This window comes from Cebus imitator, unplaced genomic scaffold (genome assembly GCF_001604975.1).
Source record: "Cebus imitator isolate Cc_AM_T3 unplaced genomic scaffold, Cebus_imitator-1.0 Scaffold331, whole genome shotgun sequence".
Lineage (NCBI taxonomy): Eukaryota > Metazoa > Chordata > Mammalia > Primates > Cebidae > Cebus > Cebus imitator.
In genome coordinates this window covers 13,491-38,266 of record NW_016107646.1, presented here as the reverse complement: position 1 = coordinate 38,266, position 24,776 = coordinate 13,491, and the positions used below count along the sequence as shown (strand labels likewise).

General features: G+C 42.7%; 1 protein-coding gene, 1 non-coding gene and 1 pseudogene across 2 annotated transcripts in view; 2 read left to right on the top strand and 1 right to left on the bottom strand.

The window, feature by feature from the left end:
- LOC108286868 (lysosomal-associated transmembrane protein 4B-like) overlaps positions 1–24,776 on the bottom strand; it is a 28,550-nt gene that overhangs the window by 2,802 nt on the left and 972 nt on the right. Inside the window, exon 2 of the mRNA XM_017504983.2 lies at positions 17,224–17,319. Coding sequence (XP_017360472.1) covers positions 17,224–17,319 — 96 coding nt within the window. The remainder of the gene's footprint in view (positions 1–17,223; positions 17,320–24,776) is intronic.
- LOC119467787 lies at positions 4,652–4,758 on the top strand. The gene has a single exon (XR_005196410.1). It is a non-coding gene; the product is annotated as a U6 spliceosomal RNA (small nuclear RNA).
- On the top strand, positions 20,898–21,123 carry LOC108286870 (annotated as a pseudogene).

Below are 24,776 nucleotides of genomic sequence, written 5' to 3'. Positions count from 1 at the left end.
AAGGCCCAGCCCAAGTCAAGCTAAATGGGACTCTGGAACTGTGATGCAAGAAGCAGATAAATGGCTGGCAACACACAGGCAAAGGAATGCGCTAGAGTCACGCCTGGCAGCAGCTCCCCAGCCTTTGTTCCTGAAAGAGGTAGTGGCCCTTGCCTATGTGATAAATACTTCATACGTCAGGTACTACCCAAGGTACAGACGCTAGGGTAATGTTCAGCATTGCCCAAGTGGAAAAGGAATGCAGTAGGCAAGATACGTTCAGGACAGAAAACACCCCGGAGGCAGGGAAGCACAACAGGAAACCACGCCCAACAAACCAGCACCCACTGAGCACCTACGTGTCCAGGGCACTCACCCACAGCGACTCGAGCCTGAAGGCATGTTTCTGTCTGCTCAGGGACCTGCAGTCTAGTGGAAGGCAGACATAGTAAGACTCAACATGAGCCATGTGTGGATATTGACAAGATATTAACCAAGGAGACAGGGACAACCAATATAGGCTGCAGAGTCAAGGAAGGGTGATCAATAGGATGAGAAGAAGGTTACCTCGTGTGGCGTGGTGTAAGGAGGATGACATCCCAGTAGGGAATTAAGAGGGAAGCACACGACGAGGCACTTTCTGGGAACTGCAAGGGGTTTGCTAGAGTGAACACTGAAGGGAGAATGTGGCAGATATGAAGTTGGAGAGATGGGCGAGGGTCAGCACATGAAGAAAGCCTCATGGACAACCTTGACAAGTTCTAGCCAGTATCTAACAACAGCAGTTCCACAGGGTCAGCTTGAGCTGAGGGAAGAAAAAAGTATTCCTTGAATTAAGCAACAGCTCTCTTCTCTGCGTCTGCTTATTTGACTTTAGGACTGAGCCTCCAGCGCACATACATGTGTGTACATCAGATACAGCAACTTATAACAAGTGGAAACAGCTGTGTCCAGCACCTGAAATATTAAATTTAGCATGACTGAGCTTCAGCACAATGCTCCACCACCGCATTAAACAATTAACTGACTCATATACTTACTGTTACATAAATTATCCTAAAACACAGTAGAGCTACTTAAATGTTTAACACATAGAAATGGGGTCTTCCCTGTTGCCCAGGCTGGTCTAGAACTCCTGGACTCAAGTGATCCTCCCACCTCAGCTTCCCAAAGTGTTGGGATTACAGGCGTGAGCCACCTTCCCGGCCTTTAGAGCCACTTAAAAGGTAAAAATCAGCCATCATACCCACCATTTTTTTTCTGAGCAAAACGCAATATTCAAATTTAAATCTCCAAAATGTTCACAGAACATAAAATATTCTTAAAAAGGAAAAAAAAAAGTGCTGCAAATCTGCCTTTTGTCAAAATAAAACTTTCACATGACATTTGGCAGTCTGTCACTATTTCTTGTTACTTATCTTCAAACTTGTTTTAAAGTTTCATTTTAAATCAATACTTTAACATTTTTGGGGAGGGGGACAGAGCCTCCTGATTAGCTGGGATTACAAGCATGAGCCACTGCGACTGGCTAATTTTTGTACATTGTGGTAGTTTTAGTAGAGATGGGGTTTCACCACATTCGCCAGGCTGGTCCCCAACTCCTGACCTCAGGTGATCTGCCCTCCTCAGCCTCCCAAAGTGCTGGGATTACAGGCGTGGGCCACCGCACCCAGCAAATACTCTAACATCTTCATAGTCTTTTCTTTCAAATATTCTGTTGCCTTGACCCTTTTTTTTTTTTGCCTTGACCCTTAATCCAAAGCTCAAGAGGCCTGGAGAAGAATTTCTCCTTTCATGAAAGTTTCTGACACCCTCCCTTGTTTTCACTTTTCCTTCAACACGTACTAAATACTGATTGCAAAATATTCTCCAGATGACGCCTTTGGACTAGTTTCAAAAGGTCTCCACATGGAATTGGTTTTAACTCCTTGTAGGGGCAGCATCATCTTTTTATCTAAGTGATGCTGATACTAGTGATGATATAAAAGAAGGGCTGGTGAAGGAAGCATTGCCCCAGTTTCCACTGCAGTCTGTTGACTAAAAGCACTTGCTATTTCTCTTTACCACAAGGATCTGTAAAGTAAACCAAAGTCTGGGAAAATAACTATAGGATCAATGAACACAGAATGTGCCCATTAAGATGCCATATGGCTGGGAGCAGGGCCTCACACCTGAAATCCCAGCACTTTGGGAAGCCAAGGCAGGCAGATCACTTGTGGTCAGGAGTTCGAGACCAGCCTGGCTAACACGGTAAAACCCCGTTTCTACTAAATATACAAAAACCTAGCTGGGCATGGTGGTGGGCGCCTGTAATCCCAGCTACTCAGGAGGCTGAGGCAGGAGAATCACTTGAACCCGGGAGGGAGAGGTTGCAGTGAGCCGAGATTGTACCACATCTCTCCAGCTTGGGCAACAAGAGCAAAACTCTGTCTCAGGAAAAAAAAAAAAAGTGCCATATAACAAAACTGGCGACAACTCTATTATTTCGACATTTGTGGAAGCTGGTGTTATTTAAACCATTCTTTCTAATTTTGTTTTTAAAAACTTAATCATTCACAATGAATGGCCAAAAATAGTCTCCAAGAACTACGAATACAGGGCATGTCCCACTCCTGAAGTCACATCCTGACGAGCAGCAGCTACTCAAGGGGCATCTAGATAAACATACTCATGAGTTTAATACCACAACCACAGACTGCTTTGGGTCAAGCAATGCCCAATACAATCAAATTCTAATCTAAGCCCAGTTTCTTGGAGTTGATCTTAACATAAGTTCAGTTATGGAATGGCTGGATGACAGTAGAACTCTCTTCCACACAAAAGGGAAAACCTCAGACATTCATTAGAAAGACTACCCTCTATCTATACATAATGCCTCTTCTGTTGAAGTTGTCATGCTAGGTGACAGCCTGCTGGTGGGAAAGAAACTCACCATTCATTTCAATTCAACTCAGCAGAGATTCAGAGTGTCACCAGGGGTAACTTCACACTCCTCGGTGACATCAACATATACAACAGTTGGAGAAATAAGTCAAAGTCAAAGGTTGCTAAATCTGACATCCTAGAATAAAAGTGATTCTAACCAGGCAAAAATCCACAAGATACTAATAATTTGGGGGAACGGGCTGGGTTCGTGCCTGTAATCCCAGGAGTCTGGGAGGTTGAGTCAGGTGGGTGTATGTTTGAGCTCATGAGTTCGAGACCACCCTGGGCAAAATAGCAAGACTCCATCTCTATTTAAATTGCGAAACATTTTCAGGAAAATGAATTCACTCTATCAAATAATAATAAATAACAATATGCTCAGGGGGAAAGAACAATTTATTGGTAAAAATAGAAAATATTTGGAAACTATGGTTGGAATTGGACTTTTACTTTAATATGAGTTAAGTCACAAAGGCTTATTTGGAATTCTGCAGTTACTAGCATTACATTCCCCAAAGTATGAAGTTTAAGTTACACAAGGGTCTTCAGACATTCAGAAAACATTAAAAAATAAGATTGTGTTAGTGTGGTAGCTCACACTGTAACTCCAACATTTTGGGAGGCCAAAGCAGGAGGACTCCTTGAGCTTAGGAGTTCCAGACCAGTGTGGACAACATAGAAGACCTAGTCTCTATAAAAAACACAAAAATTAGCCTCAGGAGGCTGAGGTGGGAGAATTGAGCCCAAGGTGTTGAGGCTGCAGTGAACCCTGATTGTACCACTGCTCACCAACCTGGGTGACAGAGCGAGACCCTGTCTCAAAAAAAAGACAGACAGACAAATAAAGAGATGCTGATTGTGATAATGGATTCCTGGGGATCCACAAATGGACTGCAAGGAATCTACAAGTCCCCTGAAATTGCAGGCCAAATTTTCCATCTACATGTTTATTTTCCCGGGGAGAGTGTCTAGAGTTTTCATCAGACTTTCAAAGAACCACCTTGGAGATTCTGAGGTCTAACACTGGGTGTGGGCGCAGTATAAAGCACAAGGTAATTGCACCGAAAGTCTGTTCACTGGTCCCCCACACCCTGATAAGGGTGAGGTAAAACTCTAACAAAATCAATGCCCAGATGACAACTGTGTGGCCTCTCACCTGGCCTGGAACAGGGTGAGGCAAAGCCTCAGGAAGGAGAACTGACAAAGTGTCTTACAGAATCAAACCTTTGGAAAATATTAATAGGTAACTGACAGCTCTGAGAGCCACCTAGAAAAGTCTGGGGCTAGGTAAAAGGTTAAAAAATAAAAATAAAAAACTTAGGAACGCAAAAAAACAAGGCAAATGATAGTCTTGGAAAATCAAGAGTTGTATGCGGAAGGAAATGTACACCACAGAGCTCTGTGCTGAACGATATTCACCTATTCACAGAGGCAAAGTAAGCACTAACTGATGATGCAGGCAAAGCATGAGATGAAACTAAATGAGGAGGATAACGCAGCAGAGAAAATGAAAAGAATGAGAGTTACATCCTATTCAAAAGGCATCTCACATTGATCATCAGCAACTAGCAACGGAGACTATTTTAAACTACGGAGGTAAGTACAGAAGAAATGCGTGAAAGAGTTTTCTGCTGGGGTGAGAAAGTGGAGGATGGGGGAAGGAGTGACGGGCAATTAAAAAACAAATCTTTTGATTCTGTGATTTTTAGGGATGTGTGTGCAATATGGCATTAAAAGCAACATTTTGGTGCTCGCTTCGGCAGCACATATACTAAAATTGGAACGATACAGAGAAGATTAGCATGGCCCCTGCGCAAGGATGACACGCAAATTCGTGAAGCATTCCATATTTTTCAATTCTGGGGTCAGAAGCCATGGAGTCAGCATTATCACCAAGGATATTATTGAATACCCAAATAAAACGAACTGATAGCCGGGCGCGGTGGCTCAAGCCTGTAATCCCAGCACTTTGGGAGGCTGAGGCGGGTGGATCACGAGGTCAAGAGATCGAGACCATCCTGGTCAACATGGTGNTAGTGGCACGATATTGGCTCACTGTAACCTCTGCCCCTGGGGTTCAAGCAATTCTCCTGCCTCAGCATCCTGAGTAGCTGGGATTACAGGCACCCACCACACCTGGCTAATTTTTGTATTTTTAGTAGAGACGGGCTTTCACCATGTTGGTCAGGCTGGTCTCGAACTCCTGTCTCTTAATCCACTCGTCTCGGCCTACCAAAGTGCTGGGATTACAGGGATGAGCCACTGTGCCCAGCCTAAGTATCATTAATAAATGTATTTATGTGGCTCACGCTTGTAATTCCTTGGGAGGCCAAGGCGGGCAGATCACCTGAGGCGGGGAGTTTGAGACCAGCCTGGCCAACATGGCAAAACCCTGTCTCTACTAAAATTACAAAAGTTAGCCAGGCGTGGTGGCAGGTGCCTGTAATCCCAGCTACTGGGGAGGCTGAGGCAGGAGAACTGATTGAAACCCAGGGGCAGAGTTTGCAGTGAGCCAAGTCTGTGCCACTTCACTCCAGCCTGAGCAAACAAGCAACACTTTGTCTCAAAAAAAAAAAAAATTTAAATTGGTCATATCACATTTGCCTATTTTGATGTGAGATTCCATTACTCAAGCCAAACAGGAAAGGGGATGTAAGTATACAACATCTGGACTTATCTTTATGATATCTGGTTGAAGTAGCTCACACCTCTAATCCCAGCACTTTGGGAGGCCAAGGCAAGCGGATCACCTAAGGTAAGAAGTTCAAGACCAGCCTGGCCAACATGGTGAAACCCCGTCTGTACCAAAACTACAAAAATTTTGATACATGTCTGTAATCCCAGCAACTCGGGAGCCTATGGCAGGAGAATGGCTTGAACCCAGCAGGGAGAGGTCACAGCAAGCCAATATTGCACCACTGAACTCCAGCCTGGGCAACAAGAGTGAAAATCTGTCTCAAAAAATAATAATAAGATATCTAGAATAAGCCAGGTGCAGTGGCTCACACCTGTAATCCCAGCACTTTGGAAGGCTGAGGTGGGTAGATCACGAGGTCAGAGGTTCGAGACCAGCCTGACCAACATGACGAAACCCCATCTCTACTTAAAAATACAAAAATTAGCTGGACGTGATGGCAGGTACCTGTAATCCCAGCTACTTGGGAGGGGGGTTGGCAGGAGAATTGCTTGAACCCGGGAGGCGGAGGTTGCGGTGAGCCAAGAGTGCGCCATTGCACTCCAGCCTGGGTGACAGAGCGAGACTCCGTCTCAAAAAACAAAACAAAAAAAAAGATATCTAGAATAAGGTTTCCAAACTTTTTGAATACCCCTGCCTATGATATACACTATAAGTAAATACAGACACACAACTCTGTATTTTTTATTCTAAGGTATACATTTTTGTACATCTTAACATCTCAGAATTTTGGCTGTACCTTGTAACTGATAGCACCTCAGTTAGAAGCACCTAAAATAACAGCGCTTTGACAACTGATAACATCTTGTATTCAATGAATCTAAGACACCAGGAAATGAGAATATAAACACATTTTGGGGAGTTCTAATAAGAAACTCTCCTCTCACTTGAGTAAGGAGTCATTTCCAAAGGCAAACAAGACAGAGGTTGATTTTATCCTCAATTTACTATAAAACTACTGTTTTCTTCACTTCATAATAGGAGGGAGCCTATTAAATCTAAATGTAAGGAACCTTAATTCTCAGCAAAGGAGCTATCCAAATTATCTGATACAGATTGTACCCAAAATATAGAAGTCACATTGCAAATATTTTCAATTGGCTCCAAAAATTAGAAAATACCAAAATAATACAGTGGCCCAAACTGAAAGTTAAAATGGTTCTGCACACTTTATTATTATTAGTTAAGTAAATATTGGATATTTAAATACTGAGGAAATGGAATGAGCAGTGCGCTATCACCTCGGTAACCCTATCAAAGGCATCCCAGCAGCTGCCTCTCCGTGTTCCTGAAGCCTGAATGCGCTACGCCACCTACTGTACATGACAACAACCATTCCAAGGGACTCCAATCCTATCATGCCCAGCTGCTGGCGCAAAACATTGGCTGGAAAAGGAGGGGTGCAGGGACTGCTCAGAACCTTGGATATCAGACTCCCATTTCACCTGCCTCCCTGCCCCACATCCTTACCTGCCACCCCCCTTGCAGTAATGGAAAGGGAAATACATTCCCAGAAACCTTTCCTAAACTGTAAAAAGATAAAATTCCATGCCTTATTTGTCCCTAGAGTAAAATCAGTATGGACTCTGAGGTACCTTATTAAATAAGTTCTGTGTGTGTTTTATAGTAAAATGGTTCCCAACGAAAACTAAGTTTATTTCAAGTTCCAGAACTTTAAGTTTCAAACATCCATATGTTGATCTTACTGCTCCAGATGTCTTCTCTAACACACTGGGATCCCCCAGACGCAAAGCCTCCTGACGTTTACAAGGGCTCATGTAGTTTTCTCTAATGTTGCTCTGGGATGAAATAGTTGGAAAGTTATACGGCTTGGAAACAATTTCCAGCAGACCATGATTTTTAAAAATTTTATTGTTGGAAGAATATTATGCAGAAGGAAAGAAATGGTAGCCGAGTTAACATCACATGCACTTGAATCTTGGAATTACAGCCAAGGAAAAGGTTTTGGGAGAAAAATCTCAGGTGCATGTAGTCCAATCTCACCCACGATGCTTTGATACTGGAACCAATAGGTAAGTCTATCTGAAGCTGTGTGCATGTACGACATCATCAGGAGAATGGAGGGGCTGGGGTATAGGAGGCGACACTGTGGACCACAACTGTATAGGTAAGAAAGCTGCCCTGGTATGCAAAATTTACATACATTGACTTATTTACTTACCCTCCCAGGTTCAAGCAATTCTCCTGCTTCAGCTGTAGCTGGGATTATAGGCGCCCACCACCACACCCAGCTAATTTTTTGTAATTTTAGTAGAGACGGGGTTTCACCATGTTGGTCAGGCTGGTCTTGAACTCCTGACCTCATGATCCACCCGCCTCGGCCTCCCAAAGTGCTGGGATAACAGGTGTGAGCCACCACACCTGGCCTCAAAATTGACTTTTAACTTTTCTTTTTCTTCCAACTCTTTGGAAGAAAGAGTTTCTCCCTTCTACTATGTGAAAAGTTAAAAACTAGGAAACAAACAAAATCCAGAAAACCCCACTGCTTTTCAAGTTTGTGACGGTACTCAAGAACTGTCTAAATGAACAAGTGTCTACATGTTTCACTCCTTATCCTGGGCAATACAGCCAGACACTGCAGTGAGAACACGTGGCCCCAGCTGCAGTCCCAACTAGACAACAGGAGGAGGTGAGTGGGTCAGAACAGCCTGCAGCCAGGTGGCTAAGGTGGTAGTCCCCCTCCTGCCACTCAAGTAGCAGGGTGACCTGAGGAAGTTACCCTCTTGGTGCCTCCGTTTCCTCTTTTGCAATGCAGGAATAGGACCTAGTATGTGAAGGACTCTTGTGTGACTGAGTTAATCTACATAAAGCACTCAGCACAGGGCCTGGTGGGCAGCATCCCCATGTCTGTGGAGAAATCTGCGACACAAATGCTAGAGCAGGGAGGTCTAAGAGATGCAGAGAGGAGCAGAGTATCACTGCAGTCACTCAGCCCTCGCTGGATGGCACCGGTGGGCACACTGTTGAGGAGAGGAGGGCATCAAAAGGTGGCTAGAGTTCAGGCCCAGTGGCTCACATCTGTAATCCCAGCACTTTGGGAGGCTAAGGGAGGCAGATCACCTGATGTGAGGAGTTCGAGACCAGCCTGACTAACATGGAGAAACCCCGTCTCTACCAAAAACACAAAATTAGCCAGACTTGGTGGTGCATGCCTGTAATTCCAGCTACTTGGGAGGCTGAGGCAGGAGAATCGCTTGAAGTCAGCAGGTGTAGGTTGTGGTGAGCCAAGATCACCTAGACAACAAGAGCAAAACTCCATCTCAAAAAGAGATGGCTGGGTCAGATGACGTTCAATGTGTTACCCTACCCTGCAAGTGCATGATTCTATGTTAAATGATAGTCACACACAAGACAGCTCCTGTCACTCCAGCTCCCTCAATGATCAACTATTAACTACCACGGACAGCTCTCCCATCTGCCGGCCTCACTCCCCGCACTCTTGCCCTGGGCCACACCTTCACCGCCTCTAACCCTCCCGCTGAAAACAGTCTCCTAGTGCTCTCTCAGCTTATTTGGGATTTTACCAAATCTATTCCCTATCAACCTGTCACTTTTGTTTTGGGCTTTTAAAATCAAAGGAAAAGAAAATGCTTGGAGAGATTACATTACTAAATTATAAGGAAAAAGTAATGCCTAAAATTGAGATGTTGGTAATTAGATCTCTCTTCTATATTACAGTACTTAGTAGGCAAGAAGCCTGAAAGGCAATAATGATGGGCTAGAGTTTCGAACTCTTCCAGTCCAATTCCTGAAGAATCCTCTTGCTCTCCCTGCTCCCCTCACTGTCCCCTGGGCCCTCTGGTTCATTTACACGGATGACAGTGGTAAAACTCAGTCTCTTTGTGAGCTGTTTTTAATGTGCATGAATTTGGTGTGTACAAGACTGGAAGGCATGTTAAATTAACAGCCAACCTAGTAACTACTCTTAGGCAAAGCCTTCTTCAAACCATTTTAGAAAGTTAATTATGACTTTTATGAAGTGAAAAAAAATAAACAGAACTCGTTATGCAGTCAAGAACTTGTTTCTAACCATATCCAACCTATACTAGGAACTAATAACCTGCTATTAAAAGTGGCAGGAGTGCTTTGGGAGGCCGAGCTGCGTGGATCACAGCAGGTCAGGAGTTTGAGACCAGCCTGGCCAATGTGGTGAAACCTCATCTCTACTAAACATACAAAAATTAGCCAGGCGTGGTGGTGTGCACCTGTAGTCCCAGCTACTCGGGAGGCTGAGACAGGAGAACAGCGTGAACTCGGGAGGCGGAGGCTGCAGTGAGCTAAGAATGCACCAATGCACTCCACACTGGGTAACAGAGTGATACTTTTATCTCAAAAAAAAATGTGGCAAGAGGATAAACATCAAATTTTTCATGCACAATTTTTGAAAGTCATTGCGACCACTGCTAAATCTGACTCCACTCCCATTCCCCTCAGTCAGGCAACACCTTGTTCTGTGGTTTTTGACAGCCCAAGGTCAGCCTTAATTAATTTCAGGTGCCTCAAAGAGAATTTATTGGGAAATGGATACTGGGAAGATAATCTGGCCTTTGCCCCAGTTCCCACTCACCTTATATGTATGTACGTGTATATATATTTTTTTCTTTATATTTATTTTCTGAAACCAAATCAGCCACACTCACCTTTTTTCAATTGCATTTTTCAAGCAATTAGACTCAAAAGAAGGCCCCTATGTATTGAAGGGGGTTTTGAATTCGAGGTTGAATTGAATTGTTTTGATTTTTGAAGTCAAAACAATACGTTTGCATGTAATGTTAATCTGAATAAGTGCCTACAATATGGCATGGCATAATAAATACCATGAAGTTAAAAATTTTACTGTTTTTCCCCAAATAGGAATTTTCCTGTATTACCCAAGACTATGATTCTTTTATCCGGAATCAGAATTCTTATACCATTTTGGCTAAATATCAATCTCACTGCTTTTTCAGCACCACAATTCCAGAGGAATCAGGGTCCCTACATTTAGATTTAACATAATACTGAAGAAGATAATTAATAGCAGCAATAGTAAAAACAAACCTTATAATCATTTGTAATTGCTATATAATAAATTTTGCTGTGCAGTGTATTGTTTAATAGAAAACCTAACCCTCAACTCTGCTTAAAATTAACTAATTCCCTGTAAAACCTCCCTTATCTATTCTCCCCACATTCTTAGCAAAGTTCCCAGGCATCTCAAGACTCCAGTTTTTCTTGCTGACCAGCTGCAAGGTCACAGGGCAAGGTAACACCCAAAGAATGTACGTTGCATTTCTAAAAATGCTATTTTTCAAATGTACATCACAAGATATGTTATAAATTACTTAACTGTTCTTTGTTCTGGCTTCTGTAAACCTGTTAGCGGCTACATCATCCTGATGTATAAATAAGTACCCCATTTTCTATCTCGGGGTTCAGCCTTGGGATGCTAATCTGCTGAGCCATTGGCCACCTTAATAAAATCCTCCTGTTTCACCCATTGGTCTCTCCGGTCTCCTGGACATTCTATAACAGTATTGAAGGTTACCACTATCTAGGCCTTTTATTAGTGTTAGTAAATAAGGTTGCACAGGTTTAAGAAACAGTTTTAGAAACGTTAATTTGTGTCCAGGCACAGGTAGCTCACGCCAGTAGTCCCAGCACTTTGGGAGGCCAAGGCAAGTAGATCATCTGAGGTCAGGAGTTCGAGAACAGCCTGACCAATATGGTGAAAACTCATCTCTATTAAAAATACAAAAATTAGCCAGGCATGGTGGTGGCATGCCTGTAGTCCCAGCTACTCGGGAAGCTGGGGCTGGAGAATTGCTTGAACCTGGAAGGCGGAGGTGGCAGTAAGCAGAAATCGTGCCTCTGTACTCCAGCCTGACAGAGTAAGACTCAAACAAAACAAAACAAAAAACAACCCAAAAAACTTAATTTGCATAAAATTAAGTTACCATCGTCTACATCAGCAGTCCTCAACTTTCTGGCACCAGGGACTGGTTTCATCGTAGACAAGTTTTCCAAGGGGTTGTTCGGGAGAGGGTGTGATGCTAGTTTCTAGATGAAACTGTTCCACCTCAGATCAAGCATTAGCTTCTCATAAGGAGCATGCAGCCTAGATCTTCGAATGTGCGGTTCATGATACGGTCTGTGCTCCTTTGAGAATCTAATGCTGCTGCTAATCTGATAGGTGGCGCTCAGGTTGTAATGCTCGCTGGCCCGCTGCTCACTTCCTGCTGTGAGGGGGCCCCAGACTTGGGACCCCTGATCTATATGATTTGTATATAAATGTTTTTCCTCCTATGGCCAAATTTTGGCAGCAGTAGAGAGTGTGGTATTACACAATACACACCCACCATGTCATTTCCATAATACTTCCCTAAGAGAAAGGGTCCTGCAAGGCACTGCTGAGGTCACAGGGAGCTGCAGGAACTCAAAGGGCACCTTGGTATACTTTAAATGTTCAAGGAAAATGTGCCAGTGCTTGTTAGGTACTGTCCCAATGACTACTATTAAGTCATTTGGAGATGATTGCTCAATAAAATGAATAGCTACATATTTATTTCAAAGGCCTAAGGGTGCTGGGGGTCAGTTGGCAGGGGATGACTCTAATGCATCATAAATAGAGTTTGGGACCTTCTGTGTTAGGCATTCCTTTCAAAGCATGTGGTTTGGTTTAGCTGGGAAACTGGAGGAGACATTAACCCAGGGAATGACCTCCGATACCTAATAACTCTTCTCTATCCTCACTCTGAGAAGAATTTGGGAAAGAACACGTCTGGATAATAACATGCATACTGTTTTAAAGAGGAGAAAAAAGCACTTTTATTTTCTACCAGCAAGAGACCCAGTATCTTTCCACAGAGGTCAACCTGAAACTATTCAGCCTGGGAGAAAAGCTATCTGGCCTAATACTTAAAAGTAAGTGAAAGCAAGGCATGACATGTTACTATATAACTGTGGATTCCCAACAATATTATACATGGTGAGGTTCTTCACATAGCTACGGAGACCAGGGAAAATGACAGATCTAGATCATTCCAGCCCCATTAGCGTCTCAGGGGGAGGCTTCAGTAACTTTGGTTTTCTTAATAGATAATACTGACATTAACTGCTTTAGTTCTAAGCAATCTTTAAACATGCAGAGCCCTGCTTAAAAAAGCCAAAACCCAAACAAAAAGCCTGTCCTCTAACCCTAGAAATCCAGATTATGGTCTCCAGAGGTCATTTCTTATGAAACATAGGCAGGGCTGCCTGGAGAAATGGTTCATTCCACGCCTGGGGCAAGAAATATACCAGATGAGCCTAGAGCATCTTGTCATACCAGACAGTAAGAAAGTGATCATAGACTGACAGGGCACAGTGGCTCACGCCTGTAATCCCAGCACTTTGGGAGGCTGAGGTGGGTGGATCATGAGGTGAGGAGTTTGAGACCAGCCTGACCAACATGGTGAAACCCCCATCTCTACTAAAAATACAAAAATAGCTAGGTATGATGGCATGCGCCTGTAGTCCCAGCTACAAGGGAGGCTGAGGCAGGAGAGTAACTTGAACCCGGGAGGTGGAGGTTGCAGTGAACTGAGATCATGCCACTGCACCTCCAACAAGCAGCAGATACCAACTGGGTCTATCTACCTGGAGATAGAGTCAGATCACACAGGTTAAGGCCCAAGCCCCAAAAAGGGCCCCCCCCCAACCAAAAAAAACCCAAAGCCAGGCCCCAAGAACCTCCGAACAAACAACCCTCAAAGTGAAGGTCCCAAGAAAATTTGGAACCCTTGGAACCCAATAACTTGCCAAAACAACCCAAAAAAACCAAAAAAAACAATAACAAAGGTTAACGGGTTAATAAAAAAGAAAACGCAAAGGAAAAAAAAGAAAAAATTCAAAAGTAACGGGGAAAGGCAAGAAAGTTCCAAGCCCCTCCCGGGGGGAACAACCCCAAAGAAACCCCAAGGTCCCAAAGAAGGGCAACCTTCCCTCCCCGAAGGGAAGAAACCAGAACGGCCCCAAGCAAGGTCCTAAAACCCACATTCAGAAAGGAAGGGAGAGATTAGAATCATGCCTTAGGGTAGGAGTAAGTCAGAGATTCCTTAGGGCCTGAAACACCTAGGATAACAACCAAAGACAAACAATGGCTATGAAGTTGTGAGCCAGGAACCGTGGATGAATCTCCTTCCCTTTCATAACACCACAATATCAAAACAAGCACCTGCAATATGGGCATTATTCTCTGCTCTGAGATACTTCTAAAAGATGGTGGCTTTATAAGCCCTATGCGCCATGAAACTTACAAAGAGTTTCTGATGTATTTTGTTTCACAAATTTATTGGTTCCTCAAACTTAAAAATCTCAAACCTTGTTTACATTTTTCATTAGTTCAGTAGGACACTAATTATAGAGTTTGTTTGTTTGTTTTTTTAAGAAAAAGCAGGGAAAATATATATAGATAAACACCAAACAATTTGCCATCTGCAAAAATTAATGGGTAAAACAGGCCAGCCATGGTGTCACATCTATAATCCTAGCACTTTGGTAGGCCATGGCAGGTAGATCACCTGAGGTCAGGAGTTTGAGACCAACCTGGCCAAATTGGCAAAAGCCCGTCTTTACTAAAAATACAAAAATTAGCCAGGCATGGTGGCAGACACCTATAATCCCAGCTACTCAGCAGACTGAGGAAGGAGAGAATCACTTGAATCAGTGGGGGCAGGGGTGGGGGTCGCAGAGGAGGTTGCAGTGAGCCAAGTTCATGCCACTTCAGTCCAGCCTGGGCAAAACTCAAAAACAGTTAATGGGTAAAACAAACAAAAATACCCTATAATTCAGAGAAAAGGGGAAAAATTCCTAAACCTGTAATTTAATCAAAATCACACCAAAAATTTTGAGCGGATATTTCTTTGAAGAGAGTTATAGACCCAGGAGTGATTTTTTAAAGGGGTTGAATAGAACATGTGATCACTGTAATTAATACACAGAATTCGGGTCATAATGGCTGGCACGCCGGCTGTTTCAGCATCAAGCAGGTTACTGGAGATGATGCGAAAATGGTATTACAATGCTGCAGGATTCAATAAACTGGGGCTACTGCGAGATGATACAATATACGAGGATAAAGACATAAAGGAAGCCATAAGAAGGCTTCCTGAGAACCTTTATAATGACAGGATGTTTCGCATTAAGAGGGCACTGGACCTGTCCATGAAGCATCAGATCCTGCCTAAAGAGCAGTGGACCAAATANGATTACTTTGCTACAGCACCTCACAGAACTCAGAGAAACCATTACTAAGGTTTACTGGTTTATTATAAAGGATACTGCAAGGGATACAGATGAAGAGTTTCATAGTTACGGGGGAAGGGCATGAAGTTTCCATGCCCTTCCTGGGTGTACCACCCTCAAGAAACCTCCAGGTTCCTAAGGATGGTCAGCTTTCCTTCCCTGAGGGTATGAGGCTGGACTGTCTCTAGCAAGTTCCTAAAACTCACATATAGAAAGGAAGGGGGAGATTAGAATCATGTCTTAGGGTAGGAGTAAGTCAGAGATTCTTTGGGGCCTGACACGCCTAGGGTAATAACCAAAGACTAACAATGGCTATGAAGTTGTGAGCCAGGAACCGTGGATGAATCTCCTTCCCTTTCATAACACCACAATATCAAAACAAGCACCTGCAATATGGGCATTATTCTCTGCTCTGAGATACTTCTAAAAGATGGTGGCTTTACAAGCCCTATGCGCCATGAAACTTACAAAGAGGTTCTGATGTATTTTGTTTCACAAATTTATTGGTTCCTCAAACACCTTGCTTACATTTTTCATTAGTGCAGTAGGACACTAATTATGGAATTTTTTTTTGTGGTTTTGTTGTTTTTTAAGAAAAAGCAGGAAAAAAATATATAGATAGTTAAACACCCAACAATTTGCATTCTGCAAAAGTTGGGCAAAACAGGCCGGCCACAGTGTCACACCTAGAATCCTAGCACTATGGGAGGCCATGGCAGGTAGATCACCTGCGGTCAGGAGTTTAAGACCAACCTGGTCAAACTGGGAAAACCCCACCTCTACTAAAAATACAAAAATTAGCCAGGCATGGTGGCAGGCACCTACAATCCCAGCTACCTGGCAGGCTGAGGCAGGAAAGAATCACTTGAATCAGCAGGGGCGGGGGTGAGGGTCACGGAGGAGGTTGCAGTGAGCCGAGTTCACACCACTTCAGTCCAGCCAGGGCGAAACTCAAAAACAGTTAATGGGCAAAACAAACAAACAAAAATACCCAACAGCTCTGAGAAAAGGGGGAAAATTCCAAAACCAGTAATTTAATCAAAATCACAACAATTTGGAACAGATATTTCTTTGAAGAGAGTTATAGACCCAGAAGTGATTTTTTAAAGAGGTTGAATAGAACACGTGATCACTGTAATTAATACACAGAATTCTGCAGACTTCCAAAACAAGCCTCCTCAGCATCTGGGTGGGCCAGGTTTTGTGAATCTGGTCACGGCTGTCTATTAAACCATTGCTCATGTGTATTTGATGGAACTCAAGAAATGTGTGGTGAGCATATAGAAAAACTGTTCATGCATAACATGCTTTAAAAATCCCAGAGTTCTCAGTAATACAGCAGTTTACACCCACATATTTAATACAAAATCTGTAATTGTTTTATTCTCATTTTATACACAAGAAAGTAAAGTGAGGAACAGGCTAGATGATTTTGGTCAGGTCAGAGTGAGCAAGTCACCAGAAAAAACAAAAACACAAAACTCTACTCTAGTATAAATGTGACCTCCTACCGTTTGTGTTCCTTTCACATGTCCAGTCCATTCCGTCCTGTCTGATCCTATCCATTTTCACCCACCCATCCTGTCCCGTGCCACACAGTGACAAGTCATCCATTGCCATCATTTTCACTAACTGCACATGGAGCACTTCCTGGTACTGAGGATGACATCAGGCCCTGTGCTGAAAACACTGACGATGGAGACATCCTGCGGACTTATACCTTCATCTTACCATGAACCAGGAAATTTCAAGATAATTTACATAAAGTCCATATGTTTTCATGAACTCTTCCAGTGAAGATACATTTTCAAAGATCTTTTATGACAGGTTTGTCATTTTAAAGTATGAACAACTAGTAGCAGAACAGAGATCATCTAAATTCTTTTACTAAGAATACATACAAAGGGTAAGTTATGAAGACGTAATAACCTTTTTTTTTTTTTAACTACCTGTAAACATTGCATCTCAGTTTATCTCGACATAGAAAGTGAGGTAACATAATGTCATACAATGCAGAAGCAATATCTAGAATTATATACCATGGTTTAATAATGCAAGGTTAAGATTCATAATTATGGTAAGGTACATATACTATCTATCTGTAACATATTTTAAAATAAACCAGAGTTGAGCCACCTACATGTTAATGTCCTGTAAGAAAAACAAAATACATTTCATTTCACTTTAAAGTTAAATGAATGTTTTGACAACGAAGATGAATCTTTTGATAACTAAGCACCTCATGAGTATGTTTCAGTAACAATGAAAATACAGCAGACACTAGAAACATTTAAAGATCATCATACAGTAGAGGTGTGGGCAAGTGACACCATACCTACCGTATTGTCATTGCTGGTAACGTAAGCCAGGACATCGGAGGAGTTCCTGCCATTGATGTATCGGTAGCAGTTCCAAACACAGCTAATCAAGTAACCCTGAAAATGAGGAGTGATTATCAGATTATTAATTTTCAAACTGCAGGTAATTTCAAATACCACACAGATAAAGCCATACTAAAAAGCTTTTATTGACATAAGCAATAAATTCACATACTATGACAACTCTACTAAACCAAAAGTCCTTAAAAGTACAAATGTTGTGTATAGTAACTTCTTGGCACTGTGCTACTGGAGCCGTATTCTATCACACAATGGGGGTGCCCGGGTGGTACTGCAGGAAGGTGGCAGGGAGAGGGGTTGAGAGTTGAACAAAAATTTCTAAGACTAGGTGTCTGGAAAGAACAAGCACACAATTAACATTTATTGCTCCTGAATTCACAGAACCATCGAATGTATTAATCCATTTATCACCATACTTTAACTGCTTCTTTGGAAATTTTTATTCTACATGATTATCTGCAATTTTATTACACAACCAGTTTTTGTTTTTAAAATTTCATAGCATATAAATTTATCTCAGTCAATAAAATTCACTAAAATATTTCCCTTTTATTAATGAAATATCCAACAAAGATACTTAAAAAGAATTACCAAAATATTAAAAAGAATTACCAAAATAAACACTGCTTAGAATTAAAACATGAGTTCACGGGAGATGCTTAAGCTATGAACTCTGTACTTTCATTCCATCAGTTGTAATTGGATTATCTAAATACCTTAACATTAAAACTCTCTGATTAAAAGAAGTTTAAACACAGAGAGAAACTAGATTGCTAAAATCCAGGAAATACACTGCTTATGAGAATGTAAAATGGTTGTAGCCACTCTGGAAAAGTCCAGCAGTTCCTCAAAAGGTTAAACAGAGTTACAACATGACCTAGCAATTCCACTACTAGGTATTACATATATAGTACATATATATACACACACACACACACACACACTATATATGTAATATGTATATATATACACGTGCATATATATAATATACATATATATATTATATACCCAAGAAAATGAAAATATACATCCACATAAAACTTGAATGTTCATAGCAGCATGATTCATAAAAGCCAAAAAGTAGAAGCAACCCAAATGCACCTCAACTGATGAACGGATAGACAAAATGTGGCACCATCTATACAATGCAGTATAACAGCAACAAAATAAAGGGGTCGTGTATGGTGGCTCACACCTGTAATCCCAGCACTTTCGGAGGCTGAGGTGGGTGGATCACTTGAACCCAGGAGTTCTAGACCAGCCTGGCCAGCATAGTGAAACCCTGTCTCTAATGAAAATACAATAATGAGCCGGGCATGCCTGTAATCCCGGCTACTTGGGAGGCTGAGGAAGAAGAATCAATTGAACCCTGGAGGCAGAGATTATAGTAAGCCAAGATCATGCCACTGCACCTCACTCCAGCCTGGGTGACAGAGAGAGACTCATCTCAAAAACAAAATAATAAAAAGACAACATATTGTATCTGCATGAAATGCCCAGAATAGGCATTCTCAAGGGCCTTTGCAAGGCCACATGCATTCACTTACTACACACTCCGAAGGGGGAAAAATGTTGACCTGCTGTCTTTAAAAGCCCAGGTACTTCTTTCATTGACCTGATTTCTTATTTACACCTCTGCAATATTCATTAGAACTATTTAGTGTATTTCCCAAATTAACTGGCAGTGATATAGTCTTCCCATCATCCATCTGCAGAGTTAGGTGGTAAGCACTATCCTTTTCTGTCAGGACAGAGCAAAGCTGACAAGTGTCTTGTTCGGGGGCTTCAAAGAATGGTCGTGGTGGTAGCACTTATCACAGAATAAGAGCAAATTTTGGTGATGAGAGGCATTAATCCAGTAAACCGATACGTGAAACCAAAACATGCATACCCCTATTTAAAACTAACAATTACTGAGTCTTAGCCAGGCGAGGTGGTTCATGCCTATAATCCCAGCACTTTGGGAGGAGGCAGCAGGGGAATCACTTGAGCCCAGGAGTTCCAGAGCAGCCTGGGCAACATGGCAAAATCTCATCTTTAATAAAAATGGAAAAATTCACCTGGGTGTGGTAGTGTGTGCCTACAGTACCAGCTACTACTGGCCAGGCGGGAGGATCACCAGAGCCCGGGACACAGAGGTGGCAGTGAGCTGAGATTGCACCAGGCCACTTCTCTCCAGCCTGGGGCACAGAGGGAGACCCTCTCTTGAGAAAAATAAAAATAAAAAAATAAACTAATAATTACTGAGTCTCTATGTGCAAGGCATCAGTTTAGTGCCGGGAGGGATGTAAAAATGAAGGCACTGGCCAGGGTCCGCTGGTTCACACTTACAATCCCAACACCGAGGGAGGCTGAGGCAGGAGAATTACTTGAGGCCAAAAGTTTGAGACCAGCCTGGACGACATCAGTGAGACCCCCTCACATACAAAAAAATTTTATAATATATAATAAAAATACATAAAACAAAAGTTTATCACACACGTACATATTTCTCCCAGGTTGGAGACATTGCTGTGAACAATTTGTATGGTGCCATTTATGACACAATATTTGTGTTTTGCAATTTATAAAAGCAACATAGGGCAGGTTTTTCTTATTCACTACCAAACCCCAGTACTAGAATAGAGCCTGCCACATGAAAGCTTCTTAATAAATATTTGCTGAATAAATGTATAATGCACCTTCCCATCCATTATCTCAGTCATGCTGCAGAATGTTTTATTAATTAGTATTGCTATTTAGTAAATAAAGAAACCAAGGCTCTGCCCACAAACCTAAAGGTAGTACTCATAATACTGAAATATAACTAAAAGAGTATAACTAAATGCTTGAGGGGATGGACACCCAATTTTCCATGATATGATTATTCTGCACTTATCAAAATATTGTATGTACTCCATAAATATATACACCTACTATGTACCCACAAAAATTTTTTAAAAATTAAGTGCATTCAAAAACATCTTTTAATGTCTATATTAATATATTAATATTATATTTTATTTTGCTATGGTTTTGCTAATTTAGACTATATGACTAGTAATGATGAACATGGTTGTACCTTTATAAATAAATAGATACATAAATAAATAAAAGTCGTAGTGATAGAAGCCCACCCTAGGTCCTCTGACTCAAAGTCTGATGTGGGCATTTCAAGTAAGTTCAAGTGAAACTATTTAAAAGATTTTAAAAGCCTGTTTAAAGATAACTGGGCCAGGCATGCTGTCTCACATCTGAAATCCCAGCATTGTGGAAGGCCAAGGTGGGCGAATCATGAGATCAGGAGATTGAGACCATTCTGGTCAACATGGTGAAACCCCATTTCTACTAAAAATACAAAAAATTAGCCGGGTGTGGTGGTGTGCACCTGTAGTCCCAGCTACTCAGGAGGCTGAGATAGGATGGAAGGAAGGAAGGAAGGAAGGAAGGAAGGAAGGAAGGAAGGAAGGAAGGAAGGAAAGACAGAAAATTGGGGAGGTTACAGCTTCCACGTTTCTGGTAGTGGCAGAGTTAGCTTGGTCAGACAAACCTTCCTGCAGCAAAGATTTTAAAAATCTAGAAAAATTGAGGCAGTCATGCAGGCAGCGGACACGGGAAGCCAGATTCCAGGCATCATGTACTATGAATTTAGTGGCTTCATGCGGAAGTTGGCGGGAACATGGGCTTCGGAGGCCTATAGCCCACAGGGAAAGCCTGTAGTTTTCACAGAAGCACCACTTATATTTGCCACACCAACCAAACTGACCTCGGATTCCACAGCATAGGATTATGCTGGGAAAAACAAAGTTCCAGAGCTGCAGAATGTTTTCCAGAATGCTGATGCTGTGCTCATCCACCTGAAATGAGGCCTGCCTGACCAAATGCTTTACCGACCACCATGGTGCTGACCGTGGGAGGGACCATCTCCTGCCTGATCGCCCTCTACGTGGCTTCGCAGTACAAAAGCAAAGGAGTTAGGCTGCAGAGGACTGGTTGTTTTTTGGCATAAATCCTTTGAATTTTCCTTTTCATTGTTAAATTAATTTAGTTTTTTATTTTTATTTCTTTTGGGACAGAGTCTGGCTCTTTCGCCCAGGCTGGAATACAGTGGTGCAATCTTGCCTCACGGCAAGCTCTGCCTCCTGGGTTCCAGTGATTCTCCTGCCTCAGCCTCCCCAGTAGTTGGGATTACAGGTGTCCACCACCACACCCAGCTAACTTTTGTATTTCTAGTAGACACAGCGTTTCACCCTGTTGACCAGGCTGGTCTTGAACTCCTGACCTTGTGATCTGCCTGCCTCTGCCTCCCAAAGTTCTGGGATTATAGGCATGAACCACCAAACCTGGCCTAAAAATTTTTTTTTACTTGGATGGCTTAACAGTTTTGCAAGAAAAATAGGAAGGTATGAGGACGATATTTTGGTTTATGAAAGGCATACGGCTTGCCAGAGCTCATTTGACAGTTAAAGCCATTGTTTAAAGAACTGGTGCAGCCAGGCATGGTGGCTCAAGCCTGTAATCCCAGCACTTTGGGAGGCCGAGGCAGGTGGATCACGAGGTCAAAAGATTGGGACCATCCTGGCCAAAATGGTGAAACCCCATCTCTACTAAAAATACAAAAATTAGCTGGGCATGGTGGCGCGTGCCTGTAGTCCCAGCTACTCGGGAGGCTGAGGCAGGAGAATTGCTTGCACCCAGGAGGCAGAGGTTGCAGTGAGCTGCGATCACGCCACTGCACTCCAGCCTGGCAGCTGGAGATAGAGTGAGACTCTGTCTCAAATAAAAAAAAAAAGAAAAGAAATGGTGCAAGGCTGGGCACAGTGGTTCACTCCTATAATGCTAGCACTTTGGAACGCCAAGGCAGGTGGATAGCCTGAGCTCAGGAGTTCAAGACCAGCCTGGACAACAGGGTGAAATCTCTACTAAAATACAAAAAATTAGCCAGGTGTGGTGTGGGTCTGTAGTCCCAGCTACTCAGAAGCCTGAGGCAGAAGAATTGCTTGAACCCAGGAGGTGGAGGTGGCGGTGAGAGAGATTGTGCTACTGCACTCTAGCCTGGGTGACAGAAGAAAAAAAAGAAATGGTGCTGTGTGTGTTTGTGCTTCTGATTTCTTTGGAGTTTGTGGATGAAGGTTACACACAGGCTCATTAATGTCAGTCTGTGCTGAGGACCTCCGGGACTTCAGGTTACATTTTTGAGCATGGGGCACGGAAGCTTTTCTGGATTGGGATGTGGCTGTGGAAAAAACACAGAAGCAAAGGCCATGCACATGAAATGAGGGGTTCGAGTTGGTTGTCACCTCTGGGATTGTTTTCATTTTGCAGTAAAATGAATTAAAAAGAATTTGTAGCCTGCCTCTATTCACTGGGCATTTCATTTTGAAGGGTTATTTGCCTCACTGCCTATCTTCAGAGAAATCCTAATGTGTAATTGTGTGTATTTACCCCACCATGGGAGCAAAGAACACCTGTTTAGTGCTGTACTTTAGACTGGTGCCTGTTTTGTTAATGCAGCTGTGCCACAAACTCTCCTTTATCTTTTAAAACTGTTACGGCTTTAAATTACAAACATTTTGACTGTGGAATAAATACATGAATGAAAAAAAATCTAGAAAAATTACTCACACACATAAGTCATGGGAGAGTGACCAAAAACAGGCAAAAGTCAAAAGGGAGTCTACCCTTCAAAGACAAACTACAATGAGTGAGATGTGACAGCCTGTGGCCTTTCTCCAGGGAGCACTGCCAGCTCTGCCTGCAGCCCGGATGGCAGGCAGCCCAAGCCTGTGTGCGGCCAAATACCAGCCACGAAATTAGAGCAGAGGAGTGGGAGCTGCAAGGCTATAAGGCCCAACATCCGTGTGTAAAACTCACATCCTTAACCACTGAAGGACACACAAAATCATGCTGTTATATGATGGAAATTTTAGACTCAATTGATTTCATTTATTTATTTATGAGACACGGTCCCTGGCCAGGTGCGGTGGCTCATGCTTATAATCCTAGCACTTTGGGAGGCAGAGGTGGGCAGATCACTTGAGGTCAGGAGTTTGAGACCAGCCTCACCAACATGATAAAACCCAGTCTCTACTAAAATACAAAAATTAGCTGGGTGTGGTGGTGCAAGCCTGTAATCCCAGCTACTTGGAAGGCTGAGGTTGCAGTGAGCCAAATCCCACCACAGTACCCCAGCCTGGGTGAAAGAGTGAGGCTCTGTCTCAAAAAAAAAAAAAAAAAAAAAAGGCTGGGTGTGATGGCTCACACCTGTAATCCCAGCACTTTGGGAGGCCAAGGCAGGTGGATCACGAGGTCATAAGTTTAAGATCAGCCTGGGCAAGATGGTGAAACACTGACTCTACTAAAGATACAAAAATTAGCTGGGCATGGTGGCAGGCACCTATAATTCCACCTACTCGGGAGGCTGAGGCAGGCGAATTGCTTGAACCTGGGAGGTGGAGGTTGCAGTAAGACAAGATTGCGCCACTGCACCCCAGCCTGGGCAGCCTGGACAGCCTGGACAATAGAGAGACTCTGTCTCAAAAAAAAAAAAAAAAAAAAACCTGGTCTCACTGTGACTTGGGCTGGAGTGTAGTGCCACTGTCGTAGCACACTACAGCCTCACATACTGGACTCAAGGGATCCTCTCACTTCAGTCTCCCAAAGTGTTGCCATCACAGGGGTGAGCCATCTCACCTGGCCAAATGATTTCCAATGAACCATTTTCTTTCTACTCTTTCTCATCATAGTGCCTATATGAATTTTCTGCCTTAATGCAGCTTTCCCAAGTTTACTGAGGAATGATTTTTGAAGAATGAGGTAATTTTATGCCAAAATTAAGACAATGAAAGGCACTGAGATTTAAAAATTCAAAGCATGCTCATCGCAGTGGCTCACACCTGTAATCCCACAACTCTGGGAGACCAAGGCAGGAGGCAGCCTAGGCTACACAGAGAGACCCTGCCTCACAAAAAATAAAAAAGAAACAAGAAAAGGAAACAACGGTTCAAAGCATAAAGAACCAGGGAGTTTTCTACCTTTTAGTAGCTCACAAGCACAAGTTATCATGATGTTTTTACAGATTGACCAAGACGAAAAAGAACTGACACACTCCTGCTGGAAGTAGAAGTCATTTAACCTTGGGGGGGCATCAATTTGACAACCTATCAAAGGCTTTCCAACCATCAATACCCTGATTTTAAGAAATTTACCTTGAGGAAATAGATGCATAAATATATGGTTGTACTTAAATATATTCACTGCAGCCCTATTAAGTAAAAAAGTAAAAAATGTCTCAATGTTCAACGACAGGTAATTTATTTATTTATTTATTTATTTATTTTTTGAGACAGAGTTTCGCTCTTGTTACCCAGGCTGGAGTGCAATGGCGCGATCTCAGCTCACCGCAACCTCTGCCTCCCGGGTTCAGGCAATTCTCCTGCCTCAGCCTCCTGAGTAGCTGGGATTACAGGCACGTGCCACCATGCCCAGCTAATGTTTTGTATTTTTAGTAGAGA